The 13,289-nt window shown below is 41.4% G+C and overlaps 2 protein-coding genes across 5 annotated transcripts; both read left to right on the forward strand.

Annotated features, from left to right (window-relative positions):
* Positions 1-56: 56 nt before the first annotated feature.
* hmgxb4a (HMG box domain containing 4a) lies at positions 57-8,288 on the forward strand. 3 transcript variants are annotated; one of them, XM_007560325.2, is made up of 13 exons: positions 57-203; positions 753-822; positions 970-1,100; positions 1,185-1,260; positions 2,450-3,043; positions 3,524-3,727; positions 4,154-4,329; positions 4,434-4,515; positions 4,587-4,651; positions 4,890-4,986; positions 6,095-6,258; positions 6,451-6,573; positions 7,693-8,288. In XM_007560325.2, the coding sequence occupies exons 1-13, from the start codon at positions 171-173 to the stop codon at positions 7,735-7,737; spliced, it is 1,860 nt and encodes a 619-aa protein (XP_007560387.1). In that variant the 5' UTR covers positions 57-170; the 3' UTR covers positions 7,738-8,288. The 3 variants fall into 3 exon arrangements, with proteins under 3 accessions (XP_007560387.1, XP_007560389.1, XP_007560388.1); XM_007560327.2 differs by having other exon boundaries at positions 102-654; XM_007560326.2 differs by having other exon boundaries at positions 104-654; positions 734-822.
* A 1,047-nt stretch (positions 8,289-9,335) lies between these two features.
* LOC103143691 (GTPase IMAP family member 1) lies at positions 9,336-12,157 on the forward strand. Of its 2 annotated transcripts, none has more exons than XM_007560328.2 (3): positions 9,336-9,645; positions 10,103-10,242; positions 11,199-12,157. In XM_007560328.2, the coding sequence occupies exons 1-3, from the start codon at positions 9,621-9,623 to the stop codon at positions 12,051-12,053; spliced, it is 1,020 nt and encodes a 339-aa protein (XP_007560390.1). In that variant the 5' UTR covers positions 9,336-9,620; the 3' UTR covers positions 12,054-12,157. The 2 variants fall into 2 exon arrangements, with proteins under 2 accessions (XP_007560390.1, XP_016530923.1); XM_016675437.1 differs by lacking the exon at positions 9,336-9,645 and adding an exon at positions 9,696-10,006.
* Positions 12,158-13,289: the final 1,132 nt, after the last annotated feature.

A 13,289-nucleotide genomic window follows, 5' to 3' on the forward strand; every position in this document is an offset into this window, starting at 1 on the left:
CTGGGTAATAAACGAAACACTAGGTGTCATTCATTACTGTCAAAAAGTAGCAACGGAACATTAGCGGATGTAAATGTAAAAGTTTTACATTTCTCCCACGCTTATTGGCTGCGTCAGCAAAAGCCACGCCTCTTTCAGTTGAATTGTTTTGCCGACAATAAAGATGGCGAATGGACCCGCGTAAATTGGAGGTCTCTGTTGAGGTAGTAAAACTGAACAAACGCGGGTTTTTTCACGTTTCAGTGCTTGTGATATACATATGTTACTGAGCAATAGATGATAAAGGTATAAAAGGGGTGAATGCATGTCCAGCGCGTTTTGTAGTTCACTTTCCAGCGAGCGCGGCCTAGCTTTTAGGCAAAGCCTCAGTGTTTCCTGAGTCGCCGTCACCGGTCAGTTGGCTGCAAACTGGCGTAGAGAGACGCAAGACTGGAATGTGCTGGCTGTGGAGAGTCTAAGTGAAAAGGAAGGGGGTGTGTTTGTGTATCTTAACGAAAGGAGGCGGGAATTAGTTTAGCTTACAGTTTGTTACCGGCTTAATGAATGACGGACTTTTCATTTACAATCCCAATGCTAATATTTTTCCTGAGTTAGTCGCACTTTGAGTTTGTTCCTTGATCTTCCTGGTTGGAGTCTGTCTAGAATTCACGCAAGGTAATGACAGAACCTTTTCCACTCTGAACTGGTTTCACTCTTTAAGTTGACTTTAGGTTCCATCTTTTTTATTTGACAGGTCCTTATGCTAATTTCAGGGCTGCCTATATCCCAAAACAAGAAAAAGAGCTGACCAAGAGGAAGCCATGGCATATGAGGAGTTAAAGGGTAAAGAAATTATTGGTTATATTACTATTTCAGATGTGATGGCAGCAGCATCATGCTGTAGGAGAATGTCTTAAGCAATGATGGGAAAATTAATACAAGGCAATTCTGCCTTTTCTAAAGCATTTTTGGACAAATGTCATATTTTAGAGATGGGGGCAGACGGGGGCCTCGTTGCTGGGCGTAGTCAGAGGGAGAAGAGGAGATCCTACAAGGATCTGTTACGAGAGGAAGAAGAGATCGCTGCAGAAGTACGAAAGTCTTCCAAGAAACGACCAAAGGTAAGGGATTTGTCTTCACACACTGTAAGTTTATGCTAATGCTGATTACAGTAGTGTAAAATGTGTTGCATCTGTTCAAATTAGGACTCAGAGCTTTTCATGTTGGGAGGAGACCTGCACAAGAAGAAGAAGAAGCACAGTGACGACCACTATTACCGAGGTGAGAGGTTAAAACTTTGATGAATAAGGATTTAATTTGTTTTTTGCATTCTGGTTCGCAAAATGATACAAGTTCATGCAAAATGAATTGAAGGCCTCTTTGAACCTCACTTTTTATGTCTTGGTGTAGATTTTAATTGGATTTAGGGATTTAGGACTTTGACTGGGCCATTCCAGTCAAAGTGGAATGGCCCAGGAATGGGTGGTAATGATCCAAGATATGATCATTACCATCTAAATCCTCTCATTGTAGCTTTGGCTGTGTGTTTAGGGTGCTTGATAATTTCTACTATGCTATCTTAATTTTAATTAAAATTACAGTATTTTCTGGACTGTAAGTCACATCAGTTAAAAAATGACTCATGAAGAGAAAAAAATCATATAAGTCACAAGGTCAGCCAAACTGTGGAAAAAAATTGCGACTTACAGCCTGGAAAATACGGCATGTTTAGTTTTTCTTCTGACAGCGTCCAAAAGCGTCCCCACAGCATGCTTCTGCCACCACCGTAGTAACTTCAGAAGGGTGCAGCACTTTTTAAATTTTTATTGGTTAAAAAAATGAGAAGAAAGCTGTATGATTTCTATCAATCGCCACAATTATACACTATTTTGTGTCGATATATCTATATATGAAATTCACAGTGTAGTGTGATAATGTGACTTAAAGGGGCAGTATTGTGTAAATCCAACTTTTTTGAGCTTTACATCGTGTCATGATGTTATTCCCCCACAAAAACACACATTAGGGGGGTTACCTTGATTGAGAAATCCTTTCATTTTCCATGGCAACCATTCAACTGTGCAAAACACCTGGGTGGATCTTGCTCCGCCTTCTAGGACGAAGTTCCTCCTGCCCTTTCCAATCTTATAGGAGCCACTTCTTGGTCCAGGGCTGGTAAAAACGTTGTTAAAAGGTTAATAGAGGAGCCATGCTGTGATGATTTCCTGAAGGCGGAGTTTCAGAAAGAGCAGGAGCTTCTTAAAGAGACAGAGGCCCAATTTCAAGGCGTTTTAAATTACAAAGTCAAATTTCTTTTAGGTCATATTTGATAAGAAGTAGGATTTTTTTTTAACAACTGAAGTTACCATAGTTAATTGATTGTGCTGGAAAATGACACTATGTGGCTGGAAAATGCACAATAATGTTTCACTTTGGCAAATATCTTGAATAACTGTCATTTCTCCGTCAGATCATGACGGTTTAGGCCCGCCTCCTCATAAGAAGAAGCATAAGTCAGTAGAGCGCTCTCCGCCTCTGTCCTCCCCATCCTCGTCTCACCCGGCGGACACGGCGATGGGCCTCCTGCAGGCCATCAGCTCCCCCATGGCGACGGGCTCCGACCCCAGCCCCCACCTGCACAAGAAGCCCTCCTACCCAACGTTCTCCTCGCATTCCTCCAAGGACCGCAAACGTGAGGGCAGCGGCGGCGGAAGCAAAGGGAGCCACTCCTCGTCGCACTCCCGCCCCATGTCTCTGTCGTCGTCGTCGTCCTTCAAGAAGCACTCCTCTTCCTCCTCCTCGTCCAAGTCGTCCCTGTTTCATGGCGGCGCTCCCAAAGAGGAGCCGCTGACGCTACGCGAGGCTGATGGGCTGAAGATGAAGCTCATCATGTCGCCAGAGAAGGAGGAGCCCGAGAGCTTCCCAGTGACGCCGCACCTGTCCAAGGTCAGCGTGAAGAAGGAGAAGGACAGAGACAGGATGCAGCCGACCAAGTCGCCCAAGAAGAAGGCGGCACAGAGCAGAGAGCCGCTGCCCGTGGTGGGGAAGGAGGTGGAGGTGGAAGGTAAAAAAAACCCCCAAAACTTAAATGTTTCCAGATTCGAGACGCACCAATCCCAGAGTAACACCTGCATCGGTTCACATGTTGGGAACAAATTCCCCAATGAGCCTGGTCCAGGGGTAGCTCCATCCAGTGGAGGTGCAATAAAATAGATTTTATAAAGAATCTTGGAAATTCTGATTTAATTCAAAATGCTCCAGAATCGATTTTAAAATGTGTTTAAGCCGAACGTCTTTGCTGCTCGTATTGGAGGTCAGAACTTTATAGAATCGGTTTAAGTATGTAAACGTTCTGTACTATATACAAATTGGCTGATACCAAACCTCAGATATCCTCAGGTATCGGTAGTGAAAACAGCAGATCGGTGCGTCCCTGTTCCAGATATGATATTAAATTAGATCTGCTCCTTCTATTCTGCGGTTTGCAGACACTGCCATGTTTAATGTTAGTTTTCTTCTAAATGCTGATTCCTCTCCTCATCAGGTCATTATGGAGGAGGCGTGGGAGACGATAGCTCGTCATCCGGTGGAGAACTGGAGGCTGGGGAGCTGATCATAGACGATTCATATACACACATGTCCAAAAAGAAGAAGAAGAGCAAGAAAAGCAAGAAGAAGAAGGACAAGGAGAAGGACAGAGACAAGGACAAAAGTGGAAAGGACAAGAAGCACAGCAAAAGTTTTGGAGGTGAGTTCACTGTTCACTCCGTCTCTGTCTTTGTGATTCTATCTCACTTTTCTCATGCTGGAATGCCTCCATTCCACCAATAAAAACAGCCATTTGACGTCATGTACAGCATTCCTGGGTTAAATATTAACCTGCTATGATAAGGAATGACAGCTAAAAGGAAAACACTGACAGGTGAGCAAACACTCAGTGCTGTGAAGGCACTTCCTGTCCTGGGATATCTTCTCAGTTCTGATGTAAATGAATGCAGTAGAGCAGCAAACCACAACGCTTTCCTATCTGACTGCAGCCGCCTTGGTTACCGTTTGCTATGGAAACGCATGATAACCATTCATGCTTCACGGCTGACCAGAAGCAAAAACAGAGTGTGAGGTGTGCTCCGTCTAAAACCCTGTAATGTCTTCCTCTTTGTGCTATTTTCCCCAGAATCGTCGAGAAGCCACAGTCACTCCCATCCCACTGTCAGCCATAGTGCCGTCGGGCCGATGTACGCCATGAGCAAACCCATCACTCCCCACCACCAAGGCCATGATGGAACGACGGAGAAGAAGAAGAAGAAAGAGGATAAAGACAGAGACAAACACGAGAAGGATAAAGAAAAGGTTTCATTTCAGTTTTTGTTTCTTAGGTTTTTTTCTACTTCCTGTCCTCTTATTTGGTGCTTTTCTACTTCCTGTCCTCTTATTGGGTGCTTTTGTTCTTGTAGACCAAGAAGAAGACAACGACAGCGTATCAGGTGTTTTGTAAAGAGTACAGGGTAAACATAAATGCAGAGCATCCAGGTTTAGGTGGGTAAATGGACATTATTTCCTCATGTTGACCTGAAAACTCTCGTAGCAACGCTGTGTGTAATCTGCAGATTTTGGAGAGCTAAGCAAGAAGCTGGCAGAAGTGTGGAAGGCCATGCCCGAGAAAGACAAACTAGTGAGTTTTTGAACACATTATGAGGTAAACTGAAGTATTTTTCAGGTCTGGATAAATATTAATTTCCTATTCGGTTTAAATATTCAATCTGGGGTTGGATTTAATTTCCAAGTCTCATTTAGATGCCATAAATGAATAATGTCTGTTTTTTAAAACGGGATAGGGAGGAGTGAAATCTCTGAATGTGGGAAAGTTTTGAATTGTGATGAACTGTTTACGGATTCTGCTTTAATCTCAGGTGTGGAGGCAGAAGGCCCAGTATCTGCAACACAAACAGAACAAAGCCGAGGCCACCACTGTGAAGCAGAAGTCCTCCAGCGACGGCAAAACCAAAGGTACCTGGGAGCTTTGCCTCGTAGCTAACAGGGGTGCTACTAAATATTCTGTAGCTTCTGCCATTTTTGGGGCTGTTTTAACTATTCAAATAGTAAAACAAAGTGTCGGCACATCCTTAAAAACTCTTAAATTCACTCATCAAAGTTAAGGCCTTAAAATGTCTTAAATTCATTCAAGTTGGCCTTACGTATGTAATTACAGGTCTTAAATTTAGTCGTAGCTTAACTATTTAATCTCATGTTATTTTTTTCTCATGGGATTTTTCTGTCTGTGATGATCATGCGTAAAGATGATCATTCCTTTCTGTCACTCGAGGTAGTTGTGGCTACTGCTAACTAGCTGCTAATATACCCTTACTAGCTAGCTAGCTTTAGTCCGTCCGTCATGGGTAAAGTGTTAATTTATCATCAGCTGACTGGACAGCGTTCGTCTTCGATGTTGACTGCTATATAATGATATAGTTATCATTTATACTTTTCTGGCTTAAATTTCATTCTTAATGGTCTTATAAAGTCTTAACTTGTGTTGGTGAAACCTGCAGAAATCCTGTAAAAGACTCTTTCATCCAGCTTTCATTTCTGCTTTTTTCAACTTTTCTAATTTTGGAATATTTACCTATTTGTTCTTAAGTTTTTTTTTTCTGTTTTTGTTTCAGTTGGAAACGCTGACTTGGTGTTTCCAACATAAGACACCTGACTGTAAGACGTTACATTACTTTGGTCAGTGGAACAATGAGGAAAAAGTTGAAATGGGTCGAGAGACCTGGAACAGTCATGTTTGATGCTTTAGAACAAGAATGATGAAAACAAGAAGTTTCCTCTTTGAGCGTTCAAACATCTTGTGGACACACTTTTTAGTCAGTTTGATTAAAAAGTCTGCATTACTTTGTTGATATTTAAACCTGTAAAGCCAACCTACTTGTGCTGTTTCTCAAGCAGATGTTTGCTTTTCTAGTATTTATTCTTATTTTCAGCTCTTTAGCATTTTCAGAAGACATCCAGCCTGTAGCATTCCTGCTACATTTATGCAGGAAATGCATTTCCTTTTTTTCCTCCTCGCTGTGTGATCTAGTTGTTTTCGTGTTTAAATTGCGGTTTTCGCCATCAGTCGTAGGAACAGCGGCGGGGCTGGTGTCGCCAACCAGAACGCCCGGCACCATGTCGCTGTCCCCGGCCCGGGTGCCAGACGTCGACCCCATTGACGCGGCGGCTCACCTGCAGCTGCTGGGGGAGTCCCTGTCGCTCATCGGCCACCGGCTGCAAGAAACAGAAGTGAGCTTCTGCGTTACATTGTAAATTGTAACGCAATTTACAATGTTAAATTGCGTTACAATTTAACATTGTAACGCAGTTACAATGTTAAATAACTTGTAACTGCGTCACAAGTTATTTAACATTGAAGAAAAATCTAAACGTGTGATTGTAAATCAATAAAGCCTGTGAGTGACGGTGTGTTGTTTGTAGGGGATGGTGGCAGTGTCTGGGAGTTTGTCCGTTCTGCTGGACTCCATCTTGTGTGCGCTCGGCCCGTTGACGTGCCTCACAGCGCAGATACCGCAGCTAAACGGATGCCCTCGAAACGTCCTGGTAAGGATTTCTTTTTTAAAATAATGACTTTTTTTTCCAGATCACGTACTGAGATTAATAATTTGATGATTTTAGTGATGTGACGTTTACAAACGAGCCGATTCTTCTCAATGGCTCTTTACTATGAATGATGGGACTGGAGTCTCACTGAGAACTGTTCTTTGTTTTTTGTAATGTTCTGCATACACTGCAGTAGCTATTATTCTGTTTTATTAAAGATATACATTTATTTAATCGTTGAATAAACCTCTGGTTGAAGACTAGTGGTGTTGCGCTGTGTGTGCCTGTGTTACGCTGCAGCTGTTACGCTGAGTGTTGCAAACCTTTAAAAAATAAAACAGGATGCTCTTAGACAGAAAAGGCCTCTTGGCTTCAAGCGTCATGGAGTGTCAGCAGCAGGTTGAAATGGAGATGCAGAGGTTGCTTGGTGTGAAACAAGATTCTGCAACACAAAATAACTCGATTAGAAGCATCGGTACACAATGGTTGCAAACATCCGACTTAGCAAGGGTTATCTCCTAGCAAGCGATACCGCCCCCTATTGGCAACTATGTCAAACTGTGACTGGTGATGAATAATTTACTCCTTATTTTTTCTAACCAAAATTATCAAATTTTTCTGATTTAAGCCTCAAAACAGAACGAGTAAATAACACATAAAACACAAAACAATGTTAATTTATATATGTGCCACACCTGTCGGTTCTGTACTTTCTTGTGTTTGCATTACTGCTAATGTGTTTTTATGTATTGACATTATCATCAGATGATTCCTCAGTCAATATATTGACATTTTTCAATTCATACCTGTCATTTATGTTTCCTCCCTATCTCCCTACACTTTTACATGTTGGTTATAGTTCAACTTGGTGGGGTTCAGTTTTTCAGTCATACACTTTTCTTTCTGAACCTGTCATACTTGGGTCATGGAAAATTATATCGAAGGTCATGGAGAGTCATGGAACACTTTTCCTTTTTTTTTTTTATTATTATTAGTAAAAGGTTTGAAAATGAAATCATAATTTTGCTTCTTCTCCACAATCCTGAACTACTGTCTCTGCGTTCCCATAAATGTTCTGCTTCCTAAAATCTTTTCTTCTTTTCTTCCCCCCCCCGTCAGTCAAACACCTTGGACAACATCGCCTACATCATGCCTGGACTGTGAGGATCCGGAACTGGAGCAACCAAACTCCGATCCTTTTAGAAACCCTCAAAGTTTAACTTAAGCCACTGCTTGGCATCGGGAAATCTAGATATTTCTAGTTTCGACGTGTTTTTAAAGTGTATTTTTTTAGATAATGTCTCCTAATTTTGTAATTGCTGTTTTTAAATGAGACCTTTTTATTGTACATGTTTTGCTGTTTGTTTTGTGAGTGCTTGAGTGAAAGGGAGTGTTTTCTCATTATAATAGGATTCCAATTGTATGATTGTGGGTTTTTTTTCTTACTTATTCATGTAAAAATTCAATGTGTTTTATTCGCTCATCACTCTAGGAAATATTTCCCATGTGCGAATATTGACCGTGTTTAAAGTACTTGTTTTATACTGAAGTCATTTTAAAAGTGTGTGCAGCTTTTAGGTTTTCACTGTTTAGACATTGAGGAAATGTTGGACAAAAACGCAACTCTTGGTGCAACTTTATCCAAATGAAGAGCTCTTCTAGTGTTTTCAGTTCAAAACTGAGCAACAAGGCAACATTAAACTGTTTCAGAGAGGTGGGTGTGTTTTTGAGTCGCTTGCTTTTAAAATACTTTCCAGAGATCAAAATATGCAAAACATAAAAAAAAATATTTCTCAGAATATTCATATTTATTGTACAGAGTAATGCATATTGTTTATTGCTGTTCAGTTTGAGGATTATGGCCTACAGCTGACAAAAACCCAAACTTTGATTTCATAGAAAATTATTTATATTAAATAAAGACTAATGAAAAATGTAGCTTTTAATACAAATTTGACTATTTAAAAATAAGTTCATACACCATACATTCAGAAAAATATTTTTCTATAAAGCGATGTATTCATTTGTTTAGATGACACGATGTTTCTCAAAATCACAGTATCATGGTACGATTTCAATTCTGTATCTCAGTTCTGCGACTGATGTCCAATATATGCCATTTAAATATATAGCTTACTCAAAATATGTTTTGACTTTAATTTCTAAATTATTACAGGCATTAAAATAAAAAACATTTTTGTTCTTATGGTCTCGTATTTCTATGATGACATATTAGGGTCATTGTCAAAAGAGGAAAAAATAACTTACCTTTTATTAACACTAATCCCAGAAATGTTCTATAAAAAACAAGAATATTTCTGAGTTTGAAAAGTCCAAAATTTGTGAGAAGAAAACTAAAATTTTGAGATTAATCTGAGATCTCCTAGTAAACATTTCAGAAGTCAAAAATGTTGGACTTTCGAAACTCAAAAGTTTCTAAATGTCACAAATTCTGTCGTTTTGAATCTCACCAATTTACAAGTCTTTTCTAGGAATTTTCTGAGATTAATCTCAGGGGTTTTTTTTCAAGCAGTTTTTTCTTAAAAAAAAAACAACTTCTAGCTCAGAAATGTCCTTTTTTTCTTGAACATTTCTGAAATTAATTTCAAATTTTGAGGTTTTTTTTGGCAGAATTTTACATGTTGCCCTGATGTTTTATGGCTCCACTAGACCGTCATACATTTCTTATGTTTAAGTGATATTTTTCCCCGCCAATCTATCACAGATAATTAATCGCCAATTAAATCCTGAATCCTGTTAGCTAAAACCCTGTTAGTGTTGTTGGTGTTGCAGAAAAAAAGGGGACCCACCCAGATCAAATTCTGCTAGCTTTTTCAATGCCTGGATATAATACACATATAGTTTCACATTTTGAACTGGATCGCTAAAATAACCAAATTTTGCAGTCATATTCAGGTTTATTGGAGCAGAGCTCTGGCGTCTCCTCTGGATGGAGCTGCTGTTCACCTCTGGAGTCCAGCCTGAGTCAGCCGGCAGGAATTAGGAAGTGCGATCTAACGCTGACACAGCGGCGAGGAGGAGCAGAGATGGCAGCATCCGGAACACAGTCCGGTAAGGCAGAGCGCCCTGCTGTTTCAGACGGTGCTGCAGCAGTGAGATATATGAATGATAATAAACGGAAGAGTGGGGGGAGGGGGGGCTTGCTGTGGCTCCGCTGCGCGTTTTCGGTATTTTTGCGATACTTGAAGAGGCAAGATGGCAGTTTGCAAAGGGCGCAGCCACTTCTTGGAAAATTCAGCGTGATTCTGAGCAGACGAGTTGTTGACACCCGCGCACGCACACACACACACACACACACACACACAGACACACACACACACACACACACACACACACACTATAGAAACACACCGAGCGCAAAGATAAACAACAGATTGTCTTGCGTTATTGTCCGCCTGCATGTGGGAATTCGGTTAGTGAGTCAAGAGAAACTTGATAAGAGTTCATGCTCAGTTGGAGACATAAACAGCATTATAATAAAGCCTGGGTGTTGGCCGTTTCTTTGCAGAGCTCAGGCTGGTGGTTCTGGGCCCGATCAAGCCGGGGAACAGAACCGCAGTCTGCTCCATCCTGGGCCTGGAGGAGAGCCAGCGGGACGCCGAAGCTCAGGAATGTACCAAACACAGAGGAGAGGCTGCTGGCAGGCAGGTAGGACTGAATGGAGACAAATCTGATCATCACTGAAAGCAAAAGAGCATTTCATATTTTAAAGACTTATATGTAAATAGTTTTAGTGGAGGTGTGCAGTACTCCATATTTGGGAATCAATCCGACACCAAGTAGATAAAGGGCCAGTATCGCGCATACCGATACCAAGCAAATACAGAGCTGTTTTCGCCAATACTTATTATTTATGATCTATCATCAAATATTTGACCTGGTTTTTGTTGGTTTTTACTTGAATAATTTTGTATAAACCTACAACATAATTTAGATAAGGTTGATAGGTGTCTAGAAAATACCTTAATAACATATTTGCATTATAAACAGAGTTAATAGAGAAAAAAGAAGCAAATTTGTGAGCATTTTCTAAATAAAGTGCAAAAAAATATATATAAAATTTGAGGCCAAAACAAAGCAAAATTTTATTTATAGGAGTCGAGAAACTCTTACAAAAATAGCAAAATTTCATTAGGGAATGAAGCTAAAGTATTGATCTTATTAAGCTAGTATTGATCCGATACTGATACAGACTTGGTATCGATATTTTTGGCATAACCAGCTCTTTCACTTTTAGTGCAATATGGTCTACTTTTTGTAGACCTCTGTAGTGTAACCTTTTTTTAAATCTATATTCAAGAACTATTGACCTAAAACAAGTTCCTGTATCTTGCTGAAAAGTTACTTTTACATTATTTTTTGCCTAAAAAATATTTGCAGTAGAAACCAGACTGAAGATTCTTGGTAAAATATTGTTTTTGTAGTGTGTTCTCCATTTGTTTCCTAAAATCCCAATAAAACACTGCATATTTTACTGGGATATTTTAATGTCCTGGAAATTTAGCTTATTGCCAGGACATAACTATGGCTCCCATACAACTGCAAGGTGTGCAGCTCCAGAACCACCGTGCCGCCACTCTCTCTCTCTCTTTGCCTCCCTGTAGGTCGTTGTGGTCTCCAGTCCAGCCTGGTACGCTTCCGCCTGCAGCCCAGACGAGCGCAGGACCCACATTTCCTCCCTCATCGCCTCATCCAGCCCCGGGCCCCACGCCTTCCTGCTCTGCGTCCCGGTGAACGGGCCCGCTCGTGATGAGTCGATGGCGCTGGACGCCCTGGCGAAGCTGTTTGGCCCCGCTGCCGTCAGCCAACACACTGTAATTCTCTTCACGCACACGGAGGAGCTGGGAGAGGACGAGACCCTGGAGCAGTACGTCGTCACGTGGCGCAAAGACCTCCGGCAGCTGGTGGAGAGGTGCGGCGACCGCTACCACACGCTGGAGAGCGGCGGCGGCGGAGCGGCGGAGGAGGGCCGGGCCGTGGAGGAGCTGCTGGAGAAGGTGGAGCAGGCGGTGAAGGAGAGCGGAGGCAAACACCTGAGCTGCCCTCTGTACCGGGAGGCCGAGGACCGGGTGAGGCAGCTGCAGACGGAGATCATTCGGCAGCGGAGCGCCAACTCTTCGGCTTCCGACTCGCAACAGGAAGTGACGGAGCAAGAAATGGAAGCGGTCAGAGAAGAGGCGGAGAGGAGCACCGGCGATTTCGATTTGAATCTGGATGATATTTTCCCCTCTGATGATAAGAGCGTCTCGCCCTCCTCTGCCCCTCCGTCGCTTCTGCGGGGCTTATGGGAGAAGCTGGTGGGCTGGGTGAGGTGGCTGCCCAGTCTCGTGAGAGTGGAGGCTCTGTTCGGGGCCCTGGTGGGCCTGTTCGTTGGGGGGACCATGGGCGGCACAGTGGGGGCCACTGTGGGGTCTGTGGCTACCGAAGTGAGCCGAAGGAAAACGGAAAAAACTAAATGAGGGGAAATATTAAAACAAATATGCAAATTCACTGGTAACGGAGCTACAAATAGCTGAACTGCAAAAAGACAAAATCTTACTTGAAATAAAACAAAACTAACTTACAAGTAACTTTTTTTATCAAGATATAAAAGTTTGTTTTAAGTTAATAATTTCTTAATGGTGATAAAAACGTCTAGTTCCACTGGCACATTATTTCACAAAATTGTCTTATTAGTGAAATAATCTGCCAGTGGAACTAAAACTTTTCAACAATATTAAGAAACTATTGGCTTAAAACCAACCGTATCTTGCTGATAATGTTCTTGTAATTTAGTCTTCTCTTATTTTAAGTGTATTAAGATATTTGAACTAGAAACTAAACCAAACATACTTGGTTAGATTGATTCAGTTATTTGTAGCTCTGTTACTCAACTATGCGCTTACTGGGCAACGTGTGTTAAAAGACTCAGCTTCACAGTTGAAAAGGGGTTTCTGCATAAATATGATCTAAAATCTATAGTTTCACATCAGATTATGGTTGGAGTTGTCATGGTTTGGGTTTGGTGGCACAGGGGGCCTTTATGAATTAGTACCTGGACAGACGGGTGGCTTGGGGCTGGGAATCCAAACGGGGACAACTGTGTTAAGGAATGCAGCTGCAAATCAGAAAAAAAATCTCTAAATCTGGAGACACTACTCACTAGGACAGCCATTTTTTCAGCTTGATGACAGATCAGTAGAAAGTATAATTAATATCCTTAACTGTGGGTGATCAGTAGCGGTGCACTGATGGGAGTTTTCTTGCCGATCACTGATCTTTGGTCGTAACGTGACGACTTGGAAAAAGTTCTTGAGGTCTGAATACTTTCTATGAGGCGCCGTTTGCATCAATATCCTCAGAAAATACGTGAACCAAGTATCATCACTCTGGGTTATTTGTAACTCAGCTACTTTTGTGGAGATGTGATAAGATATTAGATCATATTTAAGAAATGTTGAAGTATTTTCAACCCCGATCACTGTTAACCTAGAGAACACTTTAGCTTTAAACAAATCCTGCTGGCTGGAGTTTATTGTTTAAAATAATGTCTTTGACATACTGCTGGTGTGTTTTGATTGGTTGGTTAACTTACTCCATATTAAACTGGGAAAAATTCTCATTTCTATCTATAAAGCTGCATTTCTCTGAGGGTTTTTCCCACTATGACGCAAAACCCTTCGACATACGCATCCTAAATTTATTTCTGTGGATAC

The sequence above is a fragment of the Poecilia formosa genome, unplaced genomic scaffold, assembly GCF_000485575.1.
Source record: "Poecilia formosa unplaced genomic scaffold, Poecilia_formosa-5.1.2 Scaffold114, whole genome shotgun sequence".
NCBI classification, from domain to species: Eukaryota; Metazoa; Chordata; class Actinopteri; order Cyprinodontiformes; family Poeciliidae; genus Poecilia; species Poecilia formosa.